The sequence below is a fragment of the Ambystoma mexicanum genome, chromosome 1q, assembly GCF_040938575.1.
Source record: "Ambystoma mexicanum isolate Mex_15411 chromosome 1q, UKY_AmexF1_1, whole genome shotgun sequence".
Taxonomy (NCBI): domain Eukaryota; kingdom Metazoa; phylum Chordata; class Amphibia; order Caudata; family Ambystomatidae; genus Ambystoma; species Ambystoma mexicanum.
In genome coordinates this window covers 695,640,758-695,668,025 of record NC_090922.1, presented here as the reverse complement: position 1 = coordinate 695,668,025, position 27,268 = coordinate 695,640,758, and the positions used below count along the sequence as shown (strand labels likewise).

General features: G+C 45.2%; 1 protein-coding gene across 1 annotated transcript in view; it reads left to right on the top strand.

The window, feature by feature from the left end:
• Nucleotides 1-27,268, top strand: part of LOC138558241 (E-selectin-like) — a 405,907-nt gene that overhangs the window by 184,095 nt on the left and 194,544 nt on the right. The window contains exon 11 of the mRNA XM_069642666.1: nt 4,239-4,625. Coding sequence (XP_069498767.1) covers nt 4,239-4,625 — 387 coding nt within the window. The remainder of the gene's footprint in view (nt 1-4,238; nt 4,626-27,268) is intronic.

Genomic DNA, 27,268 nt, shown 5'->3' with positions numbered 1-27,268 from the left:
AATGTTTGATGTTCTTCCATCAGTAGCGTAGCACCCTCCTATTCATTCGTGGTGGAGTCCCCTGCCTTGTTCAGGGAATGAGTGACTCAGGGGGCCTGCCTGAGGCAGTGGAGGATGGAACTGTTGGCAGTATGGGAAGGGTCTCCCATACTTAGCTTCCTCTAGCAAGGTGGGGACAGTCATTTTAAACAGAAAAGAGCCCTAATGGGTTTAAGAATGCGGGAAAGCTGCTCAAGTTGCCTTTTCCATTAGACATAATTCAAGGCCAGGTGTCCCCCTACACACACATGCACACGCACGCACACAAAACTCAGCCATTGCTTTATCGCTCTCACTTACTCGATGTGGCTCAGAAACATACACTCATGAGCAAAGCCACCGCGGCTCCACTCATGGAAACAGACATCCAGCGCAGGTGCCCTCTGACTCCAAAATCAAGATGGCAGACACAGCTCTTCAAGCTGCAGGCTGCAAGTCGAATGAGAAAACTGTTAAAGCACTTACAATGAATGAGCCATTAAGACGGCCCAGCTGTAGTTAGAGCTCAGAAATAAAGCCACCAGCCATGGATCCATGCAATACACACCACATGTCTTACACTTTCCGCCCCACGAAATACCAAAGGCCGCACATCCTGCGGTGAGTGAAAAGCACTTTGTCCAAAGGGTTAAAGTAGCTGCCCAGGGTTGTGCTTATTAATGACTGAGAACTGTGTTATCCGGCATGAAAGACACAGGGGTGCATCCTTTCCAGAGAGCAAATCATGCTGTATAAATCGTCAATTCGTGTAATTTACCAATTATAATGGTCAACTTGACACCGACTGACACTGTTATGCCAGTCTTGGCAGTGGCGGCCGCCCCTGCACAAGGGTGGCTTCTGGGCTCTGGGGCTGTGCTCCTCCTGGCTGGTCACCTGCTGTCTATGTCCAGCCCTGCTGCCTTTACTTTACTTTAATCCATGTACAATGTGCACCAGGGACCCGGAGGCTTAATGGCGCAGGCAGATATCATACAATAAACACACAAGTGACATTCAGAAACCATTTAGAGCACTTTTCTGAAATCCATTCTTCCTATTGCCACTTAGAAACATACCATCTTTTAATTAGAGCAGAACGAACTGTTGGCGAGTCTTCCATTAATCGAGAATGCTCTCATGACCTGAACGCAGTATCTCTGCTACAATATATTTAATAAGTCATAACCAGCACTTTGCTGGAGGTCTATTTTACATTTTATGGGACGGACATTAACATTTTTCAAAGATGGGTCAGAGCCAGCCCTTATAAGACAACACTGTCTTGCTATTAGAAGTCTGAGCATATGATATGATATGATATGATAGGTTATTTATAACACGCTTAATACCCAGAGGTTTCTAAGCGCGGACCTGGGGATCGAACCTGTGGTGCTCTGTGTCGTCGTGCTTTCAAGGCGAGCAGGTTGCCCCTGAGCTATCCTCCCGAGGCATAGAGGTAAAAAAAGTGAAAAAGTGATGGGCGTGGAGTCTGAACTCTCCTCTTTTACTCCTCGGACTAACTAATACAGATTATTATGATGTACACAAAACATCTGATACTCTGACCCATACAGAACATACAGTCCTTCAAACATCCTTGCAGCTTTTCATACAGATTGTGAATGTTCTAGCACATGGCTTATTTGCCTGTACTTCAAACAGTGAGCGATATATGGTTCTCCAAATATGCAGAGGGAACACTCCAATGCCACTTTTTGGTATTCATTCTCTATACTCCTATAACCTAGATCAAGCCCTGATAGACCCACGGTTCTCCGCTGGCAAGCCACCCACCCTCATCACCCCAATACTGAGGATTTCCCTTACCCTCAAAATTTATATCACACTACTACAAACCACCAATTCATGTTCAGAAACAGCTTAAACCTCAACGGGATTTGGGGGAAATCGTATTTTCCACCTATCAGGCAGTAGCATGATGTACATTGTTTACATTTGCTATGGTGTTTGTAAACACATTGACACTATCGCATTTTCATACTTTACTTTAGCTGTAGCTTCAGAAAATGAAAGCTCCATTTAGTGAAACTAAAGATCTGGCTTGAGAAGCACAGGGTAAAAGCCCTACCATACCACAGGGAGCATCTTCCTCAACACAAGCAGAAAAATTGTACCAATTCAAACTGATTAGCAGAAAACAGTAAAGAATAACAGTGCGTACAATGCTACGTGGCCAAACCAGTTGCAGAATTACACTAAAAAGCGCCCAAATGTGACTGTGTGAAATTGTGCTTTCCTGGGCATATATAGTTAAGAGCTTTAATTGGCAACTTTGAAAAGCAACTGCTGGACCTGCCAGCAGGTGCAGCAAATGAATCACTTACCTTGATGCCGATTCCTCCTCCAGCAATTTCAGCGCGCCAACTGACAAAGGGTCACTGGGTCTGCTGCAGTGTGTGAGATGAATTAAAATAAACAGGTACAGAAGTGACAAACAGTATTACATACTGGACGGACTCTCGGACTGCTGGTGTGGACCCCCCCCCTAGAGGCTGACACATCAGGCAGCCGCCTGCACTGCCTGACCCAAAGACCGGCCCTGTTTCTACCCATGTTCAGCAGGGCCTGGGATGTCATTGCACCACAATGTCAGGGTAACCATTCCACCAAAATGTCAGGCTAACTGAACTGACGTCACTCACCGGATGACACCACAGGATGTGACATCACATGACCTTAGACCTCAATTGTGTCACAGGAAGTGCTTTCACATCGCCTTTGACCTTGATAATACCATAGGTTGTATCAACCTACAATAAGCGTTCATTTATACAGTATTTTGTACAGTAGACTGCTGGTGTATGTACTTAACTGTTGCTCTGGTTTTATAGCATGAACGTTTCTTGTGCAGACTTTTGATCAACCGGGAATGGTCATTCTAAAAACAAGATGGTGTCCAATGGCTCGGTTAAATGACTGGGTCTATTTCACTGAAACCACAGCTATAGCTACCAAAGGTGAAGTTGCGATAAAATTGAAGCAAATTAAAACACATAACAAATTCCGTTCTGACCCAATGAATGTGGAAAATTATTGATAATGATTTCAAAACACAATTGGTACTCCTATATCTGACCGCAGAGCATTCCCTTTGTTTATTTATTTGTTTAGCATGCTGTCTAAGACCCATGTTAACCAAATGTAATAACATGGTTTAGTTTCCGTTCTATGCCAGACAACAAACGTACTTTCAATTCTACTGAATGTTCTTACTAAGCACAAGCAAAACCTGTACATTTATTTTCCAATTATCTGTCACTCAAGATCGGCGCCATCCCTTTCCCACTTGCAGTAGGTCTGCTGCTTCTGTGTTTATATCCTCTGTGCCATTGGTGTGCAACCTGTGGGAACCTTGCTTCTGAACCAACATAGAGTGACTATTTAATGCCCCTTGCCAAAGCTTCCCTCTACACTGTCTTAACACTGTTCTCAAACGCATCCCTTCCTGGACAGGAGCAATAGCATCGGTCTGCAACCTGAGGCACTCTAGATGATTTGAAATACGTCACTTATGGTCCCTCTCCATTGACTATGCTTTACAGATCTGATGTGAGTCAAACACATCGAGAGAGACAGAGATTGCAGACCCCTGAATGCTATTACTGAACTAATCAGTCATTTTGAGGGGGTAGTGATCCAAGTCTACCTGTGTAACCTCCATACCATATCACCTTTCAGCTCCCTTAAAGTCTACTGCCTACCTTCACCAGAAGCTACACCACGCAGCAGGTACAGTAACACAGCTAAGTGCAGTGGTTTCCTGTGCTTGCCAAATCACACTCACAAAGTGGATTCCAGATTTTAACCATGGGAATGGAATACATCAAAGACCGCCCTGTACCTTTAAAGGATTGGGGAGTGGGGCATGCTTTTACAGAATGAGCATTCACTACCAATAGCACCGATAGGGGAAAAGGGACATGTGGCTACACAGCCATGACCCCGGCCACTTGTGTTTTCCGTAGTTTCATTTATATCTTTGATGCATCACTGCATGCATGTCTCCAATTCCACCTCCTCACATCACTACTTTCCCAGAGGTGATCAATCAGCAACCGTACACAAAAACCATGCACGCCATTTTAGAGATGAGTAATTGGAGTATGATACAGAGGATTTGAACTGTATTATTAAGGCTCACCCGGCTTCATACACCATTTCATTGTGGTCATCGCCATTGCTTTCATTTCTTTCAGATCTTCTGACTTTTTCCAGCATTGACTGTTGGACGTATCACGTGTCGTCAGAAGCTATGCCATGGGAGCAAGCACGAGCTTTTTGTCAGAAAAATTACACAGATCTGGTGGCCATACAGAACCGAATGGAAATCGAATACCTGAATGCAACGATCCAATACAACCCAGCGTATTATTGGATAGGCATAAGGAAACTAGGAGGCCAATGGACTTGGGTCGGAACCAATAAGACACTGACCGATGAAGCTGTGAACTGGGGGAAAGGAGAGCCAAATAACAGGAATAAGAAAGAGGACTGCGTGGAGATGTACATCAAACGACACAAAGATGCCGGGAAATGGAACGATGACGCATGCTCCAATAAGAACATGGCCCTCTGTTACACAGGTATGGCAGGTGGCTGCACAATTCTAGGACTGCAGCTATGCTGAAGGGCGTTACACTAAGTGTTGGCTGCAAAAAGTGTTTTTGTATATTAACCTGGAAATGCTTTTTTGGATTCTGATGTTTTAATTTATAAAAATAAAATAGTTTAGATATACTAGGCTTTATTAAGTATAATTTTGCAGTTTATTGAAGAAGAAATCATATTTGCACCAGGAGCAGAACATACCTCATGAATCCTGCGACAAACCCAGTGTTGTGAGCCATCAAGATGTCTCTGCATCATATTGACCGCGTCGGTCCTCCTTGTTAATAGAAGACTTGGTTGTAAAAACATTTCCCGCCAGTGGAATGGTATTTTGCATTTTATTATATGTATTTACTTAGGAGGAATGGCCCAGAGTGGACGAAGGAATATCAGAGTTTGACTGCTGTACATTATGGGGCAGCAAGATAATTGTTATATGCTTCTGTTGAAGCCTCGACTACCAGCTTAAATATATGGATCCATAATTTCCAGTGATACTTTTAAAGGATTGTGGTGTTTCGGTTCGTCACTGCAAAGCTGTATTGTGCCCCTCCTGCTTTACATGAGCATGGGTGTAATCCCTCAAATTCCCACTGACAGGAATTGTAGAGACAGCCAAGCTCCCACTTCTTTAGTTTAGGCTTCCTCAACCCGCCAAACTGCAAAATCCAGAATGGGTTTCAGGCTATCCACAGTAATATGTAAGCATTTTACCTGGGTTCTCTAACAGCCTTATGCTGCGGGGCTGCCTGGACCTAGTTTCTGTTCCTTTACTTTAATCCCCGTAGACTTTTCGACCTTGGATAATTGCCTGGACTCCAACCCCCTACAAGTTTCTAGTTGTAAATGTATCTGATATTCTTCATTAAAGGATGGCCGCTGGCCTCTAGTTGCATTGAAGCCCTCTGATTGCCTGAGATAATATCACCTGCCAGCACACACTTAGAATGTGCCCTGGAGCTATGTGTCCACACAGAAGGCATGCACAGGGGGCTTTTCAGGGTTTTACCAAACGTAATCCAATCTGCGCCCTTCTGCATCCAAGTCTGTGGAGGCCCCCCTTTCAACTTTTTCCTAACCCTTCCGATACATCTTCCACCACATGTGGTGCCAGATGCCTTGTTTTGTAATTTCGAGGAGAGTATCATCCCACCTCAGCCTTGGGTAACGAATGCTTTGAAAGTTGAATCTTTACAAGCCCCCCCACCAACTAAGGATTATATGCTCACCAAAACCTTGCTACAGCTGCCGCTTGAAAGGCTACACTATCAGCAGGGAAGCATAGGTTCTTTGTTCATGGCCCTTTTCTTTCCAGAGCCCTGGACTTCATTTGCATAACTAAAATGTGACACTCAAATGCTAACTCACAGACACAAATTCTATCTCCAAAATTGCCAACACAAAGTTAGTGGCAGTGCAGCTGTGAATTTTGAAGAATACTTCTCTATTAACATTCTTCCAATGTCTTTGAATGCAAATGAAAGGCTACATTCCAAACGTATACCTAATGTTAACACCTTCTTTGACTTTTTGGGTGACTTTACTGCCCCATTATTCCTTATTGCCCCCACCTACACAGCACAGGTTATCTTAATTACTTACCGGAAGACCTCATTGAATCCACATTAAATTCTTTATTGCCTAATTGAGAGAATTGGGTTGTGTCCAATTCCTCCAAGAACCGTATCACCTACCCAGACATACCTTGGACACAGTCTTCTCGCTTGATGAATCTTTTTATATCCGCCCACTTGAAGGAATGAGCTGGTAAAACCACGAGGGCACCCCTTCTATTTTTCATCTAAAAAGACCGGATTAATATCATAAATAGTCTCTAGTCACACCTGAAGTGAAATCCCCATTTTTAGTCACTTACAACTAATCCCCCACCCCCGCAGTTTGGATCCTTATCATATTTTAACTTTGCTACACATGTGTATGGTCTCATTCCTATACAAGGTAGCCCCTCTTAGACTTGCTAGATCCATCAAATGATATGAAACACATCATCCTTGGTAGTCGTCAGCATTAGCCACACAAAAAAGTAAAAACTTGAACGTAGATGGCACCTCAGATAAACAGGCTATAAACGTATAGGATAAGCATCATTAACTGCACGAAGTGCATAACGCTTAGAACATCCCCAAATAACTATTTAGAATCCTCGATGAGTTGAAATCTCAGGCAGCCCCATACAAATAGACAACTTCATCAAAAGGAATGTGCAACAAAAATGGCAACTATTTCTATTCTAAAGGTGCAAGAATCCAGCTTGGATTATCTTTATGGCCACCTCTGCCTGATGCTCTCACCCCTGCCAGGGATGCAAAGATTCAAAGACCTATCCTAACAGGTTTGATTCTTTCTAACCTTCAGCAGCCACTGAATGACTGTTACCAGAAAATTCAAAAAGCTTGGCGGTCACCCATGGCACATATTTAAGCAAATCTAAAATTTGGTTGTTCGAGAAATTGGCATGCTGATTAATTCTTCCTTTGATACGCAGTTTAGACCAGCTGAACTAAGTTTGTATTGTGTACTACCGCTCCTAAAAAAGCCATCTCTAGATGAGACTGACCCAGCCAATTTTCGACCTATTTCACATACACCATTCGTAGCAAAACATCTGCCGGTATGCCAAGGCAGCTTCCAGCCCGCCCTGGGGATGGAGCTTGTGGTAGGTAACCTCATGGATGACTGGAGGGGAATGTTAAATGGCAGCGTTGTTGGAGCCATTGTCCATCAGGATTTGTCAGTGGCTTGCAACACTGCTGACTACAATATCTTCTTGGGCCATCTTGATTGCTATGGCATCCAGCTCGAGGCCCTGTAATGGAGTAATGGACCGCATCATTCATTTTCTATCATTCACAGATTATCTCCATTATTCCTATGAGTCTTCCAGACTGCCTATTTCCTGTGGTGTCCCTCAGGAGTCCTCCTTGGCCACACTGCCTATATTTCCAAACCCTTTCTCAAAATGTTCTCATCTTCGATATAACCTTCCTCGGCTATGCTCACGATAGTCCGATTCCACTTAATCTCAACTACCAGTTGACACAACTAAGGGATGTTTCTTTGACTGTATGTCTTCTGTCAGCTAGAGGTGGATGCAAACAGGCTTAACGGTAATGCCTGTAAGACTGAAGTGGTAGTCTGTGGTAAACATAAACTGTGGAGCAATGATATCTGGCTACCCACCTTGGATTCTTCCCAGCGACAGTATCTGAAACTCATAATTTAGAAGTCCATAGCAATGATCAACGTTCCATGAATAACCAAGTAAACAAACCAACGCAATCCTGTTTCTTCCCAATCTGGAAACTGAAAAGACATCTGCCTTTTTTACATGACCACACCAAGTAACGGTGCTAAAATCAGACATTTCCTCATGCAGAGACTACTGCAATGCATTCTGTCTCTGAATCCCAGCCTATCAGATGAATAGACTCAAATGTACCCACACAGCTGCCGTTAAGCTTACTTTTATACTTCCTCGCATCACCACCACCTCAAGAGAGCTACACTGACTTTCTGTGTGCTGGCATATTCTTTTCTTGACCTTGTGTATGGCTTATAAGGCAACACACCATCTGAACACTTTTTCTTTGCATCCAAATTTCATCTGTATCCTGCGTCTCGAGTTTTGCGCTCATCCTGGCCTCATCTACCAATATTTCATTTTAAAGAAATGGGGTGCCTCTCTAACTTTCGGTACGTGTCTCCACAAATGGAAAGAAGCTTCCACTGCCTCTCAGAAGGGACATACTACCTTCTTCAAATTAGACAATTCCTAAAAACATCTATTTTTAACCAATAGCTGGCTTATCCTCTTCCTTGTGGCTACGTTTGTTGTTGAAGAAAGCACCTTGGTGCCCATTTTGGAACACAGTCGTGCTTACAGATATACTACTTAACAAATCTAGCTAACATGACAATATAACCTAACAGAAATGTCCATGGAAAGGATGCTAGTGGGCGGTGCATACTGCATATTTTTTGTCATTCTGAAAATACCATGCTGTTTGACATTTTTGGTGGGCAGAGCAGCCCAGATGAGTGGGCCATCTTTTCACAGCTGCCTTTCCACAGACCGCCTTGTCACAGAGTAATGAGTGCAGAATTAGGACCCCCGACTACATGACCCTGATCCTTACAGGTCTTAATTCCATGAATGCAATCAAGTCAAGTTTTAGGAGTTATGAATATTTTGCTGGGTGTACAACTAAGATGACTATGCATTTCTCAGAATGCAGGTTGAAATCCTGATCAGTGGTTCAGCCTTTCATCTTCCTGAAGTCAGTTTACTGATTACCATTGAGTTGGGGAAAGAAAAATACCTGTGATCTACGGAGCTTCACAACAATAACTGCAGTAGCAAGAGCAATGTAATTGACAAGTTATTATAAAAGTTGTTTTTTGTTCAACACAATTTCACTGTACATTGATTATAAACGTGTGTTGAGACTGTGCCCCATCTCCACTGTTCAACTATCAAGGTTCAGTGTTCACAACCACAATGTATATTCAAAGAACTCTGAAAGAATGTGCAAGATCCCAACGAGGGCACAACGAGATCCTTTACTTGGCACCATTGAAACCGGACCACCGAAAACGACAACTTCAAAAGGCTTGATATCTGGTGTCCAATACTCTTTGAAAATTATTTGAAGAGCCACTCAACCTCCAGTAAAATGCCTTCCTTTCCTTGGCAAAACCAAATTCCAAAGTTGAATACCTAATCCTTAATGTCTAAGGTATATACTTTAACAATGTGAAACAATTTCTTTAAAAATCCACAGCACAACCATTCCGGGTTTCTACTCGTGTTGAGCTTAGTACCCAATAGAGGAAGACAGCTACTTGTTTACTGGCCTCATGCCAGAGCATGTGAAGCAGAGTTGTTTCTTGCAATATGTTACACACAGGGTGTACCACGGAAGACGGACTATGTCCGAAATGCATTGGCCAAACCCGATTTGTGTATGAACACTGCTTTCAGTGAATAAAACTATGTTTTTTTCAAACAATTGGTTCACATGGTTAAATTATATACTTTAGACATTAAGGATTGATTTGTGAAAATATGAGGTAACATATAAAGCTCTGATGGAGGAGGGCGAGAGCACATGGTTTTCCAATGGCAAATTTGAAATTTGGTGTTGTAATGGATGCTCTAGAACCTAGAGCTTTACCATTGTGTTCCAATTACATTTAGGAACGATATGAAACTATTTGAGTATTTGTATTTTTGTTGAAATGTAAGTGTGGTGCCCACCTATTCTCTATTCCTGTCCTTGGCCACCATTCATGCGCACTAGACCACCATAACCAACTCATTTTGTAGGACTAACTTGAAGGATCTTTATTTGGGTCTTTAGATAAATGCAGGATATGTAGGAAAGAGAAGTGAACAGTGAACTGACAGCTCCAAAATGGCAGCATCGCAACCCTAGGCTGGCAAACAAAAGCCACAAAAATAAAGTGGGACAGGTGATCGTGTACGTCAAGGAGAACCATGCACTAAGAGTTTGGCCTCCATGTGATAAACCTGTCTACCTGCTCTCTGCAATCAATGAATCAAACAGACCTAAATTCAAGCAACCCAAAGCACCAGGCTTTAATAAAGAACACAAGAGCTCTACTTTCAACTGCTGAAGTCCTTTAAATTACTCAAATCTCAGCACACACTTGAGTTGGAGTCTCCTGTGAGGAACTCGTAATGAATCGAGACACCCTCCTTCAGACAATGGGCCTCATTACGAGATTCGTGGTAAAAACCAAATCTCACCGGCATGGAGGCAATACCGCGTCCGGGTAGCATTGACGCCACTAACAGCGGCCGATTACAAGAATGCGTGCACGCGCATAGTGGCATGCCGGTATCGTCTGTACCGGCAGGCCGTATATTACTCCAAAACCCCTGTTAGCGGCATCATGGAAAGAGCTGACACCTCCTCCGCTTTCGTCCAACCCGAAATAACGGGTACTGGCAATAACGGACTAGAGAAAAAGATGTGTATTGCTACACGCCAAGCCACACTGCACTCCAAGGGGAGAAAAAATCCCAAATGTGTTAGTATAGCTGGTAAACATTATACATCTTCTAATTTAGATCTTTACATTTTTTTTCATTCAATATTTTTCAATGCTGTCAATAAAACAATTTTATGACACAGATTATTGCAAAAGGAAAAGAACCCTTCGCGGGTTGTTTTAATTAGTTAAAGCACCAAATAATCTGCTTTGTAAATATTGTTAGACAAAAAAGGAAAGTAAGTTAACATTTCAGGATTACATAACAAAAAATTAAATTGATAAAGTTGAAAGGACAATTCTTACTTAAAACATAACATAAATCACATCTAAATTAGAAGATGTATAATGTTTACCAGCTATACTAACACATTTGGGATTTTTTCTCCCCTTGGAGTGCACTGTGGCTTGGCGTGTAGCAATACAAGTCTTTTTCTCTAGTCTTCTAATTAGTCCCGAGTGGCCCTGTGACATTTTCCCCGGTGCACCTGAAGACCAATTGAGAACCTATATTTATCAATTAAACTTGTTCATTAAAAATATTAAATATTCAAAGTTAAAGCCATTAGTGCCTCCCTCCCTCTTTCCATACTGGCAATAACGGGTCCGGCAATAACGGGCACGGCAATACCAGAACCGGAAGTAACGTCATCGCGCCGGAACAGGAAATGGCACGGCAGCCATCTTAAAAAACACAATCCATTGCATTCCTCGAGATACAGGACCTGGAGCCTCACACCACCACCTACATCTGCACCTACACCTCCAGCACAATGCCAAAGGCCATTAAAAAAGGAGCATCCCACCAGCGACAGGAGCGATTCTCTGAGGACGAATTAAACATGCTGGCCGACACACTGGCAGAGAATGGAGACGTGGTCTTTGCATCAGACCTCAAGAGAGATGAGCTGCACATCTGAAAAAGATAGAAGTATGGGAGATAGTGGACCAGAAGGTCAGTGCGGATGGCACCACCCCCCGCACTGTAAAGGATGTAAAAAAAAAGTGGGATGACTTGCGCCTCCGTGTGCGCAATATTTTAACAGCTAATCAGAGCCACGGTCTGGCTACTGGCAGCGGGGCCAACGCCCCCATAAAACACACCCAATGGGAAGAAACCTGTGCCAGCACCATTGGAATGTAGTCCATAGAGGGGGTGGGAGATATGGAACATGGCGCGCCATCATCGGCAGAAGGAGGTGAGTGTTCAAACAAACCACTGGAATGCAAAGTATGATGATGGGCCACCAATGTGACAGTGACATGAGCCAATGCATGGGCCATCACACACACATGGAGACATCCCTGCCTAGATGCTGTCCCCAGCACCGTCACATTCACATGCATACAACATGCCAATGCCATACCTGAGACACACCCCACAAACAGGGAAATGGCATGTGTCACATTGCACGCAGTCCACAACACAAAGGCACGTCGCACAGCATACACCGCCTTACACATGTGTGAACCAGACGTATGCCTGAATAACCCCACCATATAGCAAGCAACCTGTATGCCACAACTGTAAAACAGCAAATCATCAAATTTGTACAACTGCACTAATACCATTGTATGCATGGTGCATGTACAACCATCACTGATGCCGTCCTCTTTCAGTCTCCCACAGGCTCCGATTCCGGCAGCGATGCACAGGACTCTGCTGCACAGGCCTCGACTCCATCAAAGAGGGCCAGAGGCAGGAAAGACAGCAACAGGCCTTCCACGTCTAAGGGCACAGGCAAGCCACATCAGCCACCGAAGGCAAAGGCAACACAGGATGGCAAGGCACAGGGGCGGCAAAGTACAGCCGCAATACCAACAGTGCCGACACCGGTGGAATCCACTGCAGTTTAGCCAGTGGCAGATGGGACCTGTCTGCTGCAAACAGCTTGGTAGGGGAGGCAGCTGCCACAGCGCCCCAGAGTGGTGATGAAGAACAGTCCCAAGACGAGGTATATGTCCCTGAGGACGACAACCTCTCAACGGAAGTTGTAGGCACACCCAGCCCCGTCCAAACACCCCAGCACACCCCAATGAGCACACCCAATGGCACCACGCTCAACCAGTCTGGAGGAGAGGCAGTACGAGAGGCCTGGAGCCCCACAGAGGACCCACCTGAATAGGGCCCTTTGCCAGATGTCCCATCCACCTACAATAGAGGGGTGGCAGCAGGAGCTGACAGGGCTTGTAAAACAGTACATCTCAGATGGTGACCTGACAAGGAAGGAGGCCTGTGAGAACACTGCGGCCAGGAAAGGGGCCATTGAGTCTAGCACCTTATGCATCTGTGAGGAGCTTGCGGCAGTGAGGCAGGTCCTTGCCCGGATTGCTGATGCCTTGGATGCTCAGCGTCCTGCCCCGACAGTGGAGCATGCGGCCACGGGGTAATTGTCCAGCTCCACCCAGACAAGCCCCCTGCGCAGGTCTGCATGAACCATGCGGCGCCCCCACACCCAGTGGCCTGAGTCCCACATCCATGGCACCCTCTGCATCCATGTGTCTTAGAAATATTGGCCTATCACAGACTGGCGCACAGCACGTCCCTCCTGTGCATCGCCACCTGGATGATGTGCAACCCCATCTTCGTCATCATCTTCATCCTCACCTGGTGGTTGCTGTTCAATGTCAGGGGGCAGAGGCACCTTCCGTCGGATGCACATGTTGTGCAGCATGGCACATGCCATGATGATCTTGGCCACCTTCTTATGCCTGTACATGAGTGCCCCACCCGACCTGCTGAGGCAGCAGAACCGTGCCTTCAACAGGCCAAAGGTCTGCTTGATCACCACATGGGTACGGGTATGGGCATGATTGTAGTCCTCTTCGTGTCTGTTCTGCGGGTTCCGGACAGGGTTGAGGAGCCACGGCTTCATGGGATAGCCAGCATCATCTGCATGGGTGCAAAATAAGGTATGTGTAAGTCAATTCCTAAAATGCCACCTGTACGTATCACTCACATGCCTGCAGATATTTGTTGTTCACATGCACACGTCCCTGGATGTATGCACGCATTTTAATTTGCCACAATATGTGCTGTCCCATGGTCTACAGGTGTGGGTTGCGTCGTCCAGATGATGCACGGTGTCCACTTCCTTGTTGGTGTTCATGCACTGTGGATGCCTACCGCTGTATTTGCTATCATTAATGTGATGTGTAGTGATTCGTATGACTTTTTTACTAGCAGCATTAGCACAAGTCTCATCATGATTCCTCATTCAGCGCTTATTATACCCATGGTGACATGCAGCGCTACTGTAGTGGTGGGCCAGTGACAAGCAGTGTATTCCCTTGGTGGGCACAGAGTTTTGCAGTATGGACATTGTCCAGTCACCACCCCAATCACACCCGGATGGTGTGTGCATCTCCCCCCCCCCATTACACTGCCATGTGTCTGTCATGCAACTTACCAAGCAGCCAGGCACGTTGTCCTGCATGTTGCTCCATGTTGTGGTAGCGTGGAGGTCTTCAGGACCATTGAGTCATGAGTTGATCCGGGATATCGGCCACAACGATGTGTGATGAACTTGTGGAGTCACATACCATCTGCACATTGATGGAGTGGTATAGCTTACGATTGCGGTACATCACCTCTATGGCATGTTGGACCGCCAATTCCACATGGGTGCAGTCAAGGGCACAGATACAGTTTGGCATACCTGCCAGTGCATGAAAGCCAACTTTAGTGTCAAAGATCTTCTGGCCATTCGTAGTAGGGATATGTAGTCGCTTGAGTGCTTCAGGAGGGCATCCAGCACTTGGTTCAGCATGTGTGAAAAAAAGGTTGTGATATGCCATGCATCTGCCCCGCTGTGTGCTGGTAGGTGTCTGTGGCCAGGAAGTGGAGCACAGACACTGCCTTCAGTAGAGGGGGGGATGGCGGTGCATATTTAATTCAGGCTGACAATGTCGTTGTGTATCATGTCCACAATGGTGGTGATGGTGTCCTGTTCCAGGCGTTACAGGGTGTCGATCTGCTCAGGGTTTAGGTTGAATGGACTGGCTCTGATGCGAGGGATTGGAGGCTACCTGTGTGGTACCACTGGCTATACTGGTGGGACTTGCTGGGCCTGTCTCACCCTCATTGTCCTCCTGCCCCTCTTCTGTGGTGCCTGTTGTTGTTGTTGCTGGTGTAGCAATGCAAGCATGTCCTCCAGCCCCAATATCGCAACTGCAAGTGGGATAATTTTGGTGAAGGAAATTGGTGTGTGGGTGTGCTCTTTTTGTTTTGGGCCAGACTCCATTGCCTCCACCTGTGCTGCTTGTGTGCACCTGTGGCAGTTGGGAACACTGCACATTGTTGTTAGCGGGTGATTCGCGATGCCGGTGATGCTGCCATCCCGGTATCCCTTATTAACGCCTTCGTGATGCCGGTAGTTGCATGTCCGCATGACTTGTGATGTCCTCCTGTTAGCGGCATCCCAGTATTGCCGGCCCGAAAAGCTGCGTGCCTGCGCGCATGCCGGTACCGGGGTGCACGGTCTCAGCGGTGGCGCTGATACCTGGTTGTCCACTCGTAATAGGCCAGAGCGGTATGCGGTGCCGGTATTCCCTTACCGGCATCGTTTTTCCATTACCGCGAATCTCGTAATGAGGCCCAATAACTCCAGGGATCTTTGAAAATGTTTGTGTGGTTCCTCGAGCAAGTGTCGAACAGCCTATTTGCATAAGGCATAAACATTGCCCATCATCCTTAGGAGGAAAGAACACAGTCTCTTACTTTCCGTACTCTTTATGGCACACGTGCTGACTACCAGCTTCAGGCCGACAATCATTGATGCGAGTAACCCATCTGAAATAGCTTGTGTTCTCTTCTATTTCCATGACTGTCTCGCATCACACAATGGTACTGCCATTTTGGGGGTTTAAAATGTGCTAGCTTCCAGCAAAGCTCCCGTTTTGATTGACTATCCAATGGTAGGTACGACATTCAACATATAAGGTGATATGTCTTCCACCTCGGAAGTACTCGATAATGAAGGTGGACCCTGGCAAAAGGGCCCAAATTGCGGTAGCCAGCAGAGCCGCAACTTTTGCAAGATTCTGGAGGGTGAGCTGAACATTCCTAAAAATAGGAAAGCGATTCCTGAGGTGTGGAAAATGTTTGCACCAAACGACATTGACATTGTTCGAAAAACATAAAAATGTGTATTTTCTTGTTCACAGGTTCCTGTAATTTTGGTAACCTTCTGGGCAGCCAATGCTTTTCAGTATTTGCCAGGAGCAGTATTTCTTCACTCACTTCAATTGCAAGGACGTTTACATCTTGTCTATCGGCTTATATATTGGTGGTGTCACTCTGCTAATGTGTCTTTCCCTCTGAGCTATGTCAACTACACAATCCTTTCGATCTGGGGGCACAATTGACTTCCTAAATTAGGGTCCCTGGACCATGACTCCCAAGATACAGAAGCTCTTTAACTGGATTGCTACAATCACAGCTCCTGTCCTGATCTTCGAAAGTGCTCGAATTTTTAAATGTAGAGTATTCATTTAGTTAATTCTGTCAGCATTCCTTACCTAGTTCAATTTCGATATTCATCATTCGAAAATTCCAAGAATAAAACAGGGTTTAATGACTACCTTATTTAAACATTTTAAAGACATGTCAATATGTAATCTTACATAAACACAAACAGGATGATCAGGTGTGTCATACATTAAAATGCCCAAACAGGGCAAAGGTTAAGTGTACATCTTTCCGTTTAATATTCTACACCTAACGGAGAGCGCACAGGGACAAAAAAATGCAATGCTCAGAAAGTTGCTTTGTCTTGAGCCATTTGCAAATATGAAAGACTAGGGAGGCGTTTTGAGAAACTGTTATTTAAAAGAGGAGTTACATTTCTGAACCTTTGAATACCATATGTGTGCCAGAAAAAACGACATTACTGTTCCCAGATCTGTTGGACAAGCAGGGCAGGGCTGTAACAATCTCTCAGGTCCTTTCCTGCCCGTTTGCCTGAAGTGAGTGAGAGAAGTGAGGTGCTAGTTTCCTGGTGCACTTGGATCACTACTTCCCTTAAACAGTGTCTCTCTAGTTGCGTCAGCACCATTAGCACCCCTGCACTCATTCTGTGGATGGTTTGAACTGCAGCTTCCACAAAGCACTTCCCTATTTGGTTTGATAATGTTAATACATGCCTCACTTGACTTTATCAATGCTTCTGTACTTTAGCCTTTTGGCTTGGTTAGGATTTCAATGCTCTGCCCTCTCTAATTGGGTTGTGACCCTACGCTCGATTCTCTTAGGAATGTGAATGCTTCTATACTTGCTCCACTTAGCTTTGTAAATGATTCTTTCCTTTGTTTGCACTTCTTCACTTCGTTAGCGCTTCTTTACTTGGTTCAGTTGACTTCGGTTCCGCCACAGACTCATCTGGGGGTTTAAACCACAACTGTCACAAAATAACTTTTTAGTATGTCACTTGGTTTCTTGGCATCTTTTTACTTCTTTGAGTAGTTGAATCTCGACTGTCAATAAGTAAACCTTCCTTCTTGGTTCCCTTGATTTGTCAGTGTAGCTGTAATCCTTGGATTGTTTGAACCACAACTCCCAAAACACTGGTGCACTTTGTACATCAGCGTTCTTGCACATGTTGGAATGTTTGGAACCACAATTCCCATAGCATGGTGTCTATGCTCCTCTGGTTTTCTGTATACTTGTATAATGGGTTAAGGAATGGAGGGATGTTGTGCTGCGTGATGCGTGCTTCTTCAGCTTGTAGCCACAGAAAAGGGACTAGTTTTGTGATTCATCCTCAAGCCATCTGGCCCTTTGAGTAGCAGTGCAAGCAGATTGATAATGAAATCAAATTGCTCGATTTAGGCTGCCCAACGCTCTTGGTTGTTGGAGTTTACGGAGGTCTTTGCGGGGTGTCTTATTGGACAATTTGAATTTCGAAATATTTAAGTCAATAGGAGAAAAGAATGAATTGGACATTCTGATTGGTAACATTACGATCGTATAGTTATTAATGAGAGCAACATTTACATTTATTGACTCAACTCTACCACACGAGGATTGATACATGGGAAACCACATAAGAGTAAAGTCTTCAGTTCTTTGAATTATTAGCTTCTCGTTAAAATCCCTAATTTCTACAAGGCCATCCAAAAATAGGATAATAATAATAATAATAGGGCATTTATATAGCGCTACGAACCCTCAGGTATCTGAGCGCTGCTTATTATTACCCACGGTGTGTGGTGCTCATTTATCGAGCTCGGAAGGATGAAAGGCTGAGTTTGGCCCTGCCGGGATTCGAACCTGCGTTAACAGGCTCTGCACGGATGTCAAAGCGAGCGCTCTACTCGCTGTGCCACTTGACCGGCTGGCCAAGTATTTTGGAAAGTCCAGCTGCCACATTAAATCAGTTTCCTTTATCATGTATTTAGTACAGTTAATGGTCTATGGTATGACTTTTGATTTTAATTTGATCAGAGACTAACATGAGACTACCACACAGTTTGATATTCCCTTTCGGAGGCTGTTTAATTTGGGGAATTTGGAGTTATATAGGTTGATATTATATTCATAGACATAGCTTTTTATTTATGATGTTTCATCAAACCGAAACCCCTTGAGCTTGCTTTTGGCCATAACAATTCTTTGCAGCGTATCCAAACCTTTACGAAATAACAATAGGGGTTTGGCCAACTCTTTCGAGTACCTTATACACAGTTAATGAGTATGATAGTTGACAAGTCTGGCAAAATAAATGCTCATGTTTGACTATAAAGTATCATAACATATTTGATTAAGGATTCACCAAAACGTAACTTTGACATGACTGGACCAACACACTGTCAAATACCTGTCTAGTATCTAGGACAATACTCGCAGAAATCTATGCCTTTTGTTACTGTTTTCATTACTCTGCATTATAGCCTGGCATTGTTATGTTATGTTAATTGGCTTTTATACTGCACATCACCAATGTAGCGTATGGGAGAACTGTGACTCCACCCAGGGTGCAAAACAGACCTTGGTCTGTGGAATGAAGGGGAAACGGGGAAAAGGTGAGAAGGAAATGGCAAAGAGGGAGATACGCTGAGAGCAGTAAAGAAGAACAATGGTCAAAACAATAAAGGCAAAGATAAACATAAGGTGAGTGATAGTGATTGCTTACATGCATGTATAGTAGTATGGTATATGACCAAAAGAGGTCATGAAAAGACTTAAGAACTGTCAGTATTGCATAGTTCGACTTATCGTGTAAGCTAGCAGTGCCATGTGTTGTTGGTATTGTTTAAAATTGAGTTATGAATGAGTGATGACCATGGGATGTGCTCAAGAGTTCCTGTGAGTTGTGGGGGCTTCAAACCATACATTCATAATGAGTTTTCTTTTGAGAGGTACTGAAAGATCCTAGTAATGTTGAACCAGATGACAGAGTAATGTTGAACCAGATGACAGAGTTGCCTGTGTGCTGAATGCAAGTTAGGGGGAGGGGGTCAAAAGCTTAATATGACAAAGAATCTCCCCGCCCTGGGCTATACTAGGATAGCATCCAGTGTAGGGGAGAGGGTTTTGGCAAAAATGGGTCTTCCTAGAGAAGAACGTTTCCTGGCTGGATATTACACTGTTGACACCCCATGAATCTCACAAATAACTATTAATCTATAACTGACTTCCACTGAACTAACACATTTTCTTTCTTCATCCTCCTCATCCTGATATTCTCTACTTATGTTCTTTCCAACCATGCTACATCCCCCACCTCTCCTATCCCCATCATAAAACTGACAACTCACTACTCTCACTACATCAAGCTCCATACCATCTCCCCTTTTAACAAACGTCAGCCGCAAGACTGCTTTGCTCAGGGGAGCAGGTGTAAGTTGATCTAGGTCACCTGGCCTAAGCCCCGCTCACCTGGTACCTTCCTGCTTGGTGCTCTTTTTCACCACTTAGAAAGCCCCGCCCACCTGGTGCCTTCCTGCTTGCCGTTCATTTTTCTACTTAAGGAGCCCTCCAGCCTCTTTTCCTTTACAACTGGGGAGCAGGTGTAAATGGATCAAGGTCACCGGCCTAAGCCTCGCCCACCTGGTGCCTTCCTGCTTGCCGCTCTTTTTCACCACTTAGCAAGCCCCGCCCAGCTGGTGCCTTCCTGCTTGCCACTCTTTTTCACCACTTAGCAAGCCTCGCCCACCTAGTGCCTTCCTGCTTGCTGCTCTTTTAAGGAGCTCTCCAGCCTCTTTTCCTTTGCAGCTGGTGAGCAGGGGTAAGTGGATCTAGGTCACCTGGCCTAAGCACCACCCACCTTCTTATCCCTGCCTCTTTCTTCCTGCTCTTAACTCTTAGATCAATGGCATCTCTAGCCGGGCGTCCAAAGCGAAGGACAATTACTGTTTGGACCTGTTCGTACCAGGATGATCCAGGACCCGAACCCCTGCTAAGACAGCAGCTAAGCATGCACCAACGTGTGTTTACACCCTCTGTCCCCACAGGTCACCCCCACCCTCTCTGGTCCCCCCGTGTTGTTCCCTTGTGCCCCCCCCTTCCCGCACACAGGAGTCTGTCTTGCTACATTCTGGTTTCACCATCACCGTCTTGTGGCCAATGTTGGATTTTACTTTTATGGACTTCATTGATTCACGGTGCATCACCCTTGCTCAACTCTCATGCAGGACTTCCTTTGCATCTTGTACTCATGGCGACCCTGAATCAAGCTGTTCCCCTCTTCATCTTGTATCCTGGCTTGCAACATTATATGTTACTAATGACTTCTGCAGTCGTATTCGCTCTCCCCTCTTGCTTCTCCACTCTTTCTGACCGCTTACTCTCTTTTTGCCTCCTCCCCTCTCCATTTTCCTATCTCCTCCCCTCCTCCCTCCTCCCCTTACTTTCTTCTATGCACTTACTCTATCAGAATTTTCCCTGGCCCTAGTATGATACCAATTTCGTCTGTTGCTCCCCCATCCCCTCACTGCCCCCCCCTCCCACCTGCACTATCTGAAACGTAGTCAGGCCTAGTACGATAGTCACTTGTTTTGTTCATCCCCTCCCTTTCTGCACCCCTCTCCCTCACCTTTTGTTTTTCTCCGGCTCTACCAGAAATTTCGTCAGGCCTAGTACGGTAGTCGCCTGTCTATTTCCATTTCCTTCCCACTCTCCCCCTCCCTTCCTTATCTTGCATCTATCTGACATGTTGTCAGGCCGAGTACAATAGTTAATTTCACCTCCTTACTGTTCATGGCCTGTAAGAATGCCATTGCATTTTCCCTTGTTCCCTCCCTTGCCTTGAAGCGCTTTGAAACACATTGTGTATAGGCGCTATACAAATAAACTATCATATCATATCATATCATATCATCATATCACCTATCAAATCTTCCTCTCCTACTCTGAAACTAAACTCTTCTACTCCTCCCTGCCACATCAACTGCTCTGGATCGCTCAGCCTGTTTCTGAAAAAGATTTCCTTCATCACTGACTACTTTCACTCTAGCCCTACTCTCCTTGATTTCCTAGCTATCACTGAAATCTGGATCCCTCCCACTGACACTGTTACTCTGGCAGCCGGTCATGACTCCAAACTTTCCTTCCCTCACTCTACTCATCTGACAGGCGAAGGCGGTGGTTTTGGGCACCTACTTCCTTCCCGCCTTAACATCTCACACCCCCCCAAAGCCACATCATGAACAAGGCTCATCCACGCCAAACTTTTCTGTCTTTTTGGGCATTCCTTGATAAAGTGGCCAGCTTGCCTGCGATACAAACAGGCATTGGTGGCAGCTCTTTCTTTCTTTATCAATGGATTTGCACAGGATTCAGAGGGTGTTCTGAGGTAGTAGGCAGAACAGAGGTCGGCCGGCTGCCCGTAACGGTCAGAGGTTTCTGTACTTCTCCCTGCCTTTCAGCGCAGTGGGCATCAACCTGCAAATTCAGATCGGCTAAATCAAGATACGAGGTAAGATCTCGGTATACGTCATTCATATTCCGAGATCTTACCTCGTATCCTGATTTAGCAGATCTGAATTTGCAGGTCGATTCCCACTCGGCTGAAAGGCAGGGAGAAGTACAGAAACATCTGACCGTTAGAAGTCTCAAGTTGCACCAAAATCGGATTATTGGATTGAAGAAATGAATGGCCTTGCTACCGTGGAAAAGGCAATTTACAGGAGAAAGGGAAAACGAAACTCTTATGCGAAAATCTGGGATAGATTCTTGAATATGTACTTGATATGATAACTCTTAGTATGTTTTATTTTACTCTACTTGTATTTTATTGTATTTCTAAAGTTGTGCTCTGTTTGTTTATAATTGTTTAATGTTTTACTGTTGCACTTAAAATGAATAAATAATTGAAAGAAAAACAAATGATGCGAGGTACGAATGGCAGGTACCACAGCCAAGGTGGACTGACTTCACTGAGACCTGTATGGAAGACTGCAGCATTCTTCTGGCCAGGTAGCTTCGGTCACTAACTTATTGAAGCAAGTTATGTAGTCCAAGCGCCCAGACTTTCCCTGTGTTCATCCTAGGAGCTCAAGATCTCTGGCCTGGGTCTTGAAGCGTGTGTCAAATACCTTCAGCATACCCATTAACAACAAGTCAAAATCATACAAGATTGGATTATTGCCTTCCAGCAAAGGGTTAGCCCAAGTCCCTGCAATGCCTGTCAAATCGGACGACATGAAAGCAGCATTAGTTGTAGCTTCAGGGAATGCCAAAGGCCTACACAGAAAGTGTAATTTGCAATTTGTTTATGGAAGTACAGATCTTTCATGGGTCCCCCAAGAAGTATACAGAAGAGTACAATGGAAAAGGTGTTGGGACATACATTGGTGCCACAAGATGTTTGGCTTGTGCACAGCCTTCCCTGGGGGATTGACACCAAAATCAGCATCTGCTGGCAGCGAATGATGCCCCCCCCCGGATGGCATCCAGGCACTGGTGGATGTGCACGTTTGCAGCAGTCATATCCGCCCGCAAAGTAGCTAGGGCCTGTTTAAGGGCTGTGACCGGGTCCTCAGAGGCCTCCTTTATAGTTGGTGCACTTTTGAAAAAGGCTTCTCAGCCTGTCTCGAGCAGCATCACAGGTGAAATGATGGACCTTTGCCTCAAGACGTAAGCCAGAGTTTTGAGTTGCTATTCCACTGGCCATCCGATGGAGCAAACATACGTAAAGGGGGAATGCCATGAGGCTCTCTCAGGGTGCAAAGAAAGGCTATGATATCAAATCAGTTCAAGTGACAGCAAGAAGTTCCTGTACCTCTTCCGCTATTAGTGTGAGTTACCTTCAAAATCCAGTGGAGAGGAGGAGGAAGAAACAAAAAGAGACAAGCAAGGACTGCCTCAGAGGAAATTATAAATAAAAAAAACATGGGAATTTCAACCTGGCCCAAATGACGGAGGCATGACTCCTTGTCTGGTGCAGCCTTACAAGCAACACAGGGAATTTTGGGAGCTTAACTGGATGCAACAGGTTACCTGTGTTTGGCACCGGAAGCCGCAGCGGTCCCTGCGTGGCAAATGAACACTGCACGCTCAGAACAATTACAAAGGCAAACTGCAACAATTCTGCCGACACTGAGCTCTGAGAGGGTGTCAGAATGCGGAAGCCAGGAGGGAAAGTTTATATTCCAGGCAAGGAGAACTACGAGGTTGGGCAATAGCATGGGTTATTGAAATGGAAGGGGGTCATTGTTGAAACTGAAGTGGAGAGCAGCAGCATAAACGTGAGAGGCATGGAGATTATCTTGGTATTCTTACAATACCATAAGATGATCTACAGCCAAGCTAGAGGACAAAGCCAATGGAGCCAATTGAGCTTTCACAGCTGACAGAAGGAGCCAGGGGCACTTGAACATTGAATAATCTAAATCATAGCTTCAATCATGGCCCTCAACAGAATGCACCCATGGATTGATGGGCTGAGCACAGAATTCCAGAAGAGATTTGCAAAACTGCTGGCCCAAGGACAAAGTGCACCTGGAGGCTATAAAGAAGGGGTCATACCACCATCAAAGCCCATCAAATTGCCGTTTTATCAAGGGATTTGCCATGGATACTACCTTGCTTCCTCTATTTAGGTAGGCTCCTATGGCCGCCAATTGCAGGATTCTACAGATAGTCTAGATTCTGCCAGCTCTGTAATGAATGACAGTACATCATTGAGTGACCTCACAGTGGTCTAACTTGCTCCTCAAGCCCAATGGCAGAAACATGTGCATTTGCTTGAAGATTGTGATGTCGTGCTACCTTTCCTATCTGCTTGTAAAACGGACATAGAGCCCCAGAGGCCCGTAAACGAAGTCCTCTGGGACCATGCTGCTAAGGACAGAGATTGAGGGCTGTGGTGGAGAATCCTCCCTTCCTCCTGTTGTCGGAGAATGTCTGTCCAATCCGGTAGCTGCCAAGGTAGTTGACACCTCATGTTGTATAGCTCCAAAAACGAGAATCTCTTTGGGCCGAAAGGGGCCATAAGAATCATGTGACAACCATCTGTCCATTTCAGTTTGAGCATTTACCATGGCAATTAGTGAAAAGGGCCAAAGCGCATTAAAAAGTCTGCCCATTCCAGGGAAGCAGGAAGGTATCCCCCAGAGAATCAGGGCCTTTCCCCTTCCATGAAGCATACAGCGGAAATTTCCTATCCTGGTATATCGCAAAGAAATCTGATGTGGTGTGCCCAATTTTAGGAATATTGGAATTAAAAGTTTCTAATTCATCTCCCATTCACAATGTTTGCCAAGTGACTCAGCTCATCCGACCTGATGTTCTCATCTTCCGGAAGGTGAAATGCTATTGGCAAAAAGGCATGCTCCAGACAACAGGTCCAGATCTCCATTGCCAGAAAACAGAGACTGATCTTGTTTCTGCTTGTTTTTTTAGATAGAACATTGCAGTGGTGCTTTCTATGTCCACCCAGTATGTTATGCCTAGAAAAATTGCGTTTAGTCCCAGGTAACTTGTGTGCTTGTCCCAGTCTCCGAGGTCCCATAAATTGTGCATCTCCAGCTGATAAAGTGTCACTGCCCATCCTGCATCCATTGTAATTGTCTTTGAAGGAATTGGAGAAGAAAAAGGAACCCCAAAGGCGAGGTCCCTTTCCACCATCCACCATTCCCAGAAGGGAGATCTCCTGAGTGTGTGGTTGTGTGCGATGGCACCGTTCTGAAGCCAGGTGTAGCTGTAGTCTGCGCATATGTAGTCTGGAATAGGCCACACGAATGCATGATGCTGTGAGTCCCAGCAGCTGCTGAAACTTGATCACTGGTAACTGGGAGCTCTTGATGAACTCCAGACAGTTTTTATATTGTCCACTCTGTCGAAAAGCAGATAAATCTGTCCATACAGTTCCATACAATTCCAATGGATTGAACATTTCCTGTAGGTGTTGGAGCAGATTTGTTTATATTCAGTGTGTGGCCCAGCGCAAAAGCCTGATGAACCACCAATGCAACCGAGTGCTGCATTTGTGAAGGTGTATGACATTGAATTAGCCAGTCATCCAGATATGGCTAGGTATGTACCCCATGCACATCAAGATGCAACATGAATACATCCATTAATTTTGTGAAGACTCTTGGGACTGGGTTAAGCCTGAAAGGAACAACTTTGTACTGAAAATTCAGGCCCTGAATGACGAATCTGAGATATTTCCGATGTGGTGGCCAGATCTTGGCTATGAATAAGTAAAAAGAGCATTATGACCATTTTAAGGATTATAATTTCAAGGAGTTGAATATCATACTATATAACATACTGTATAAGAGTAAAGATAGAAATGGTTGTGGTACAGCGTTGAGTAGGCTGCTGGTCACGTGACCAGGCCCTGCCAATCAGTTACTTCACCCACCACCTTTTTAATCAGTCCACCTTAGGGTCCTCAGCAAAGGACGTGTGAAGAAAAGGACCTCACCTGTTTCTGCCTGTTCGGACCTGCTATCCTGCATTTCACCTACAAACTAATCGCTGCTGCTGCTACTCATCAAAAGACATCACCATGTGTCTCCACCTTCCACAGATCATCCCTACTCTCACTAGGGATCGTAAGGCCAAGTGCCATGGGCAGCCCCGGAAAGCTACCCTTGTGAGCCTCATCAATATAACCCTTGCACCCATCCAACACCCACCGACCAAATGCACACACCCTCTCATGTTCATAAATGCTCGCTCAGTAGTCGCTTATGCTGCAGAGATCGCTGACCTTATGAACAACAGCCTTGTTTTTCACTGAAACATGGTTTACCTCATTCTCCCCACATGTTTTCGACATCCTCTACCACAAAGCTACTGCATCCAAAATGCAGACTGACCAGCAAGAGCAGGAGGAGGAGTGGCAATCATGCATAGGAGCGATTGTCCATGCTCCATCATCCCCTCTCCCAGAACAAGCTCAACTGAATCACTCATCTGCTGGTTCCCTCCTTCGCACAAGGAATCCATCACCTTCCACCTCATCTACAGACCACCTCATAGGAGTGACTCTTTCATTGCAGACATTTCCTCTGCCAAATTAGCAAATGTAAATAATGTCTTTTTTGGTGATTTCAACATCCATGAGGCTGACAATCACATTCGTAGCACACTTTTCACACTGATCGGCTTCCATGGATCTTAAGCAAATTGTGCTCTCCCCCACTCACAACAAAGGCAACACCCTAGACTTCGTATTCCTATCATCCCCCTTAATCACCTGTGCAAACCCTATCCAACTTGGCCGGTCTGATCCACTGCCATACCATTATCTGTCACCCAAACAAGTACGTTTCACAAAGGCCAGGCTAAATGCTCCTTCACTCAATGCCACTCATTCAAAAACATTCAAATTTAATGAGCTAGCAGCAAACTTTGCAGATTTCCCCACCACACGGAATGCCTCAGACCTCCTGGAATTATTCAGCAGCTCTGCTATGAAACTGGTGGACCATCATGCCCCCCTAAAATCCAGCCAGGCAAAGACCAAACCACCCGCCCGATGGTACACTCACGAGCTACCCTCCAACAAACGCTCAATCAGAGCCGTAGTGAAATGGTAGCACAAAAACCATAGCGCGGAAGACCTCACCAATCTCAAATCTCCCTGCATAAACCGTAGGATTCTGATTACCGAGGCCAAAGCTGCGTACTACTCCTCCACCATTAAAGCAGCCTCTAACAAGAGCGAAGCCCTTTTTGAAGTAGTAACACATTGTAACAAACTCTTCTCCAAACCTGAGGTACCAGCAACTCAGGAAACACGTGACAGAATCCACACATTTGTATGATAAAATAGACAAAATCCGAGAGACCATCAAATCAACCTCTCACAGCGTTCTCATCCCCTGCACCCGGCACTCCTCTCTTTCACCTAGATCTGCTAAAAAGGGTTGCCTCCCTCAAACCTACTTCTTACTCTGAAAGTATCATTCCAGCCTCCAACATTAAACAATTGAAGGCCCAGCGGGCAATGCGCTCCTCAGCATCATCAATGCCTCCCTCACAGAAGTATCAATCACGGACACCCCCAAGCCAGGATACTGTTCAAGAGTGCATGTATCATCTACAAAGCAGGCACGAATAGCACACCAGCATACCTGGTGGCTAAACTCCTCATATCTGGTGGCACACGCTCCTCCCAGCTTAAAT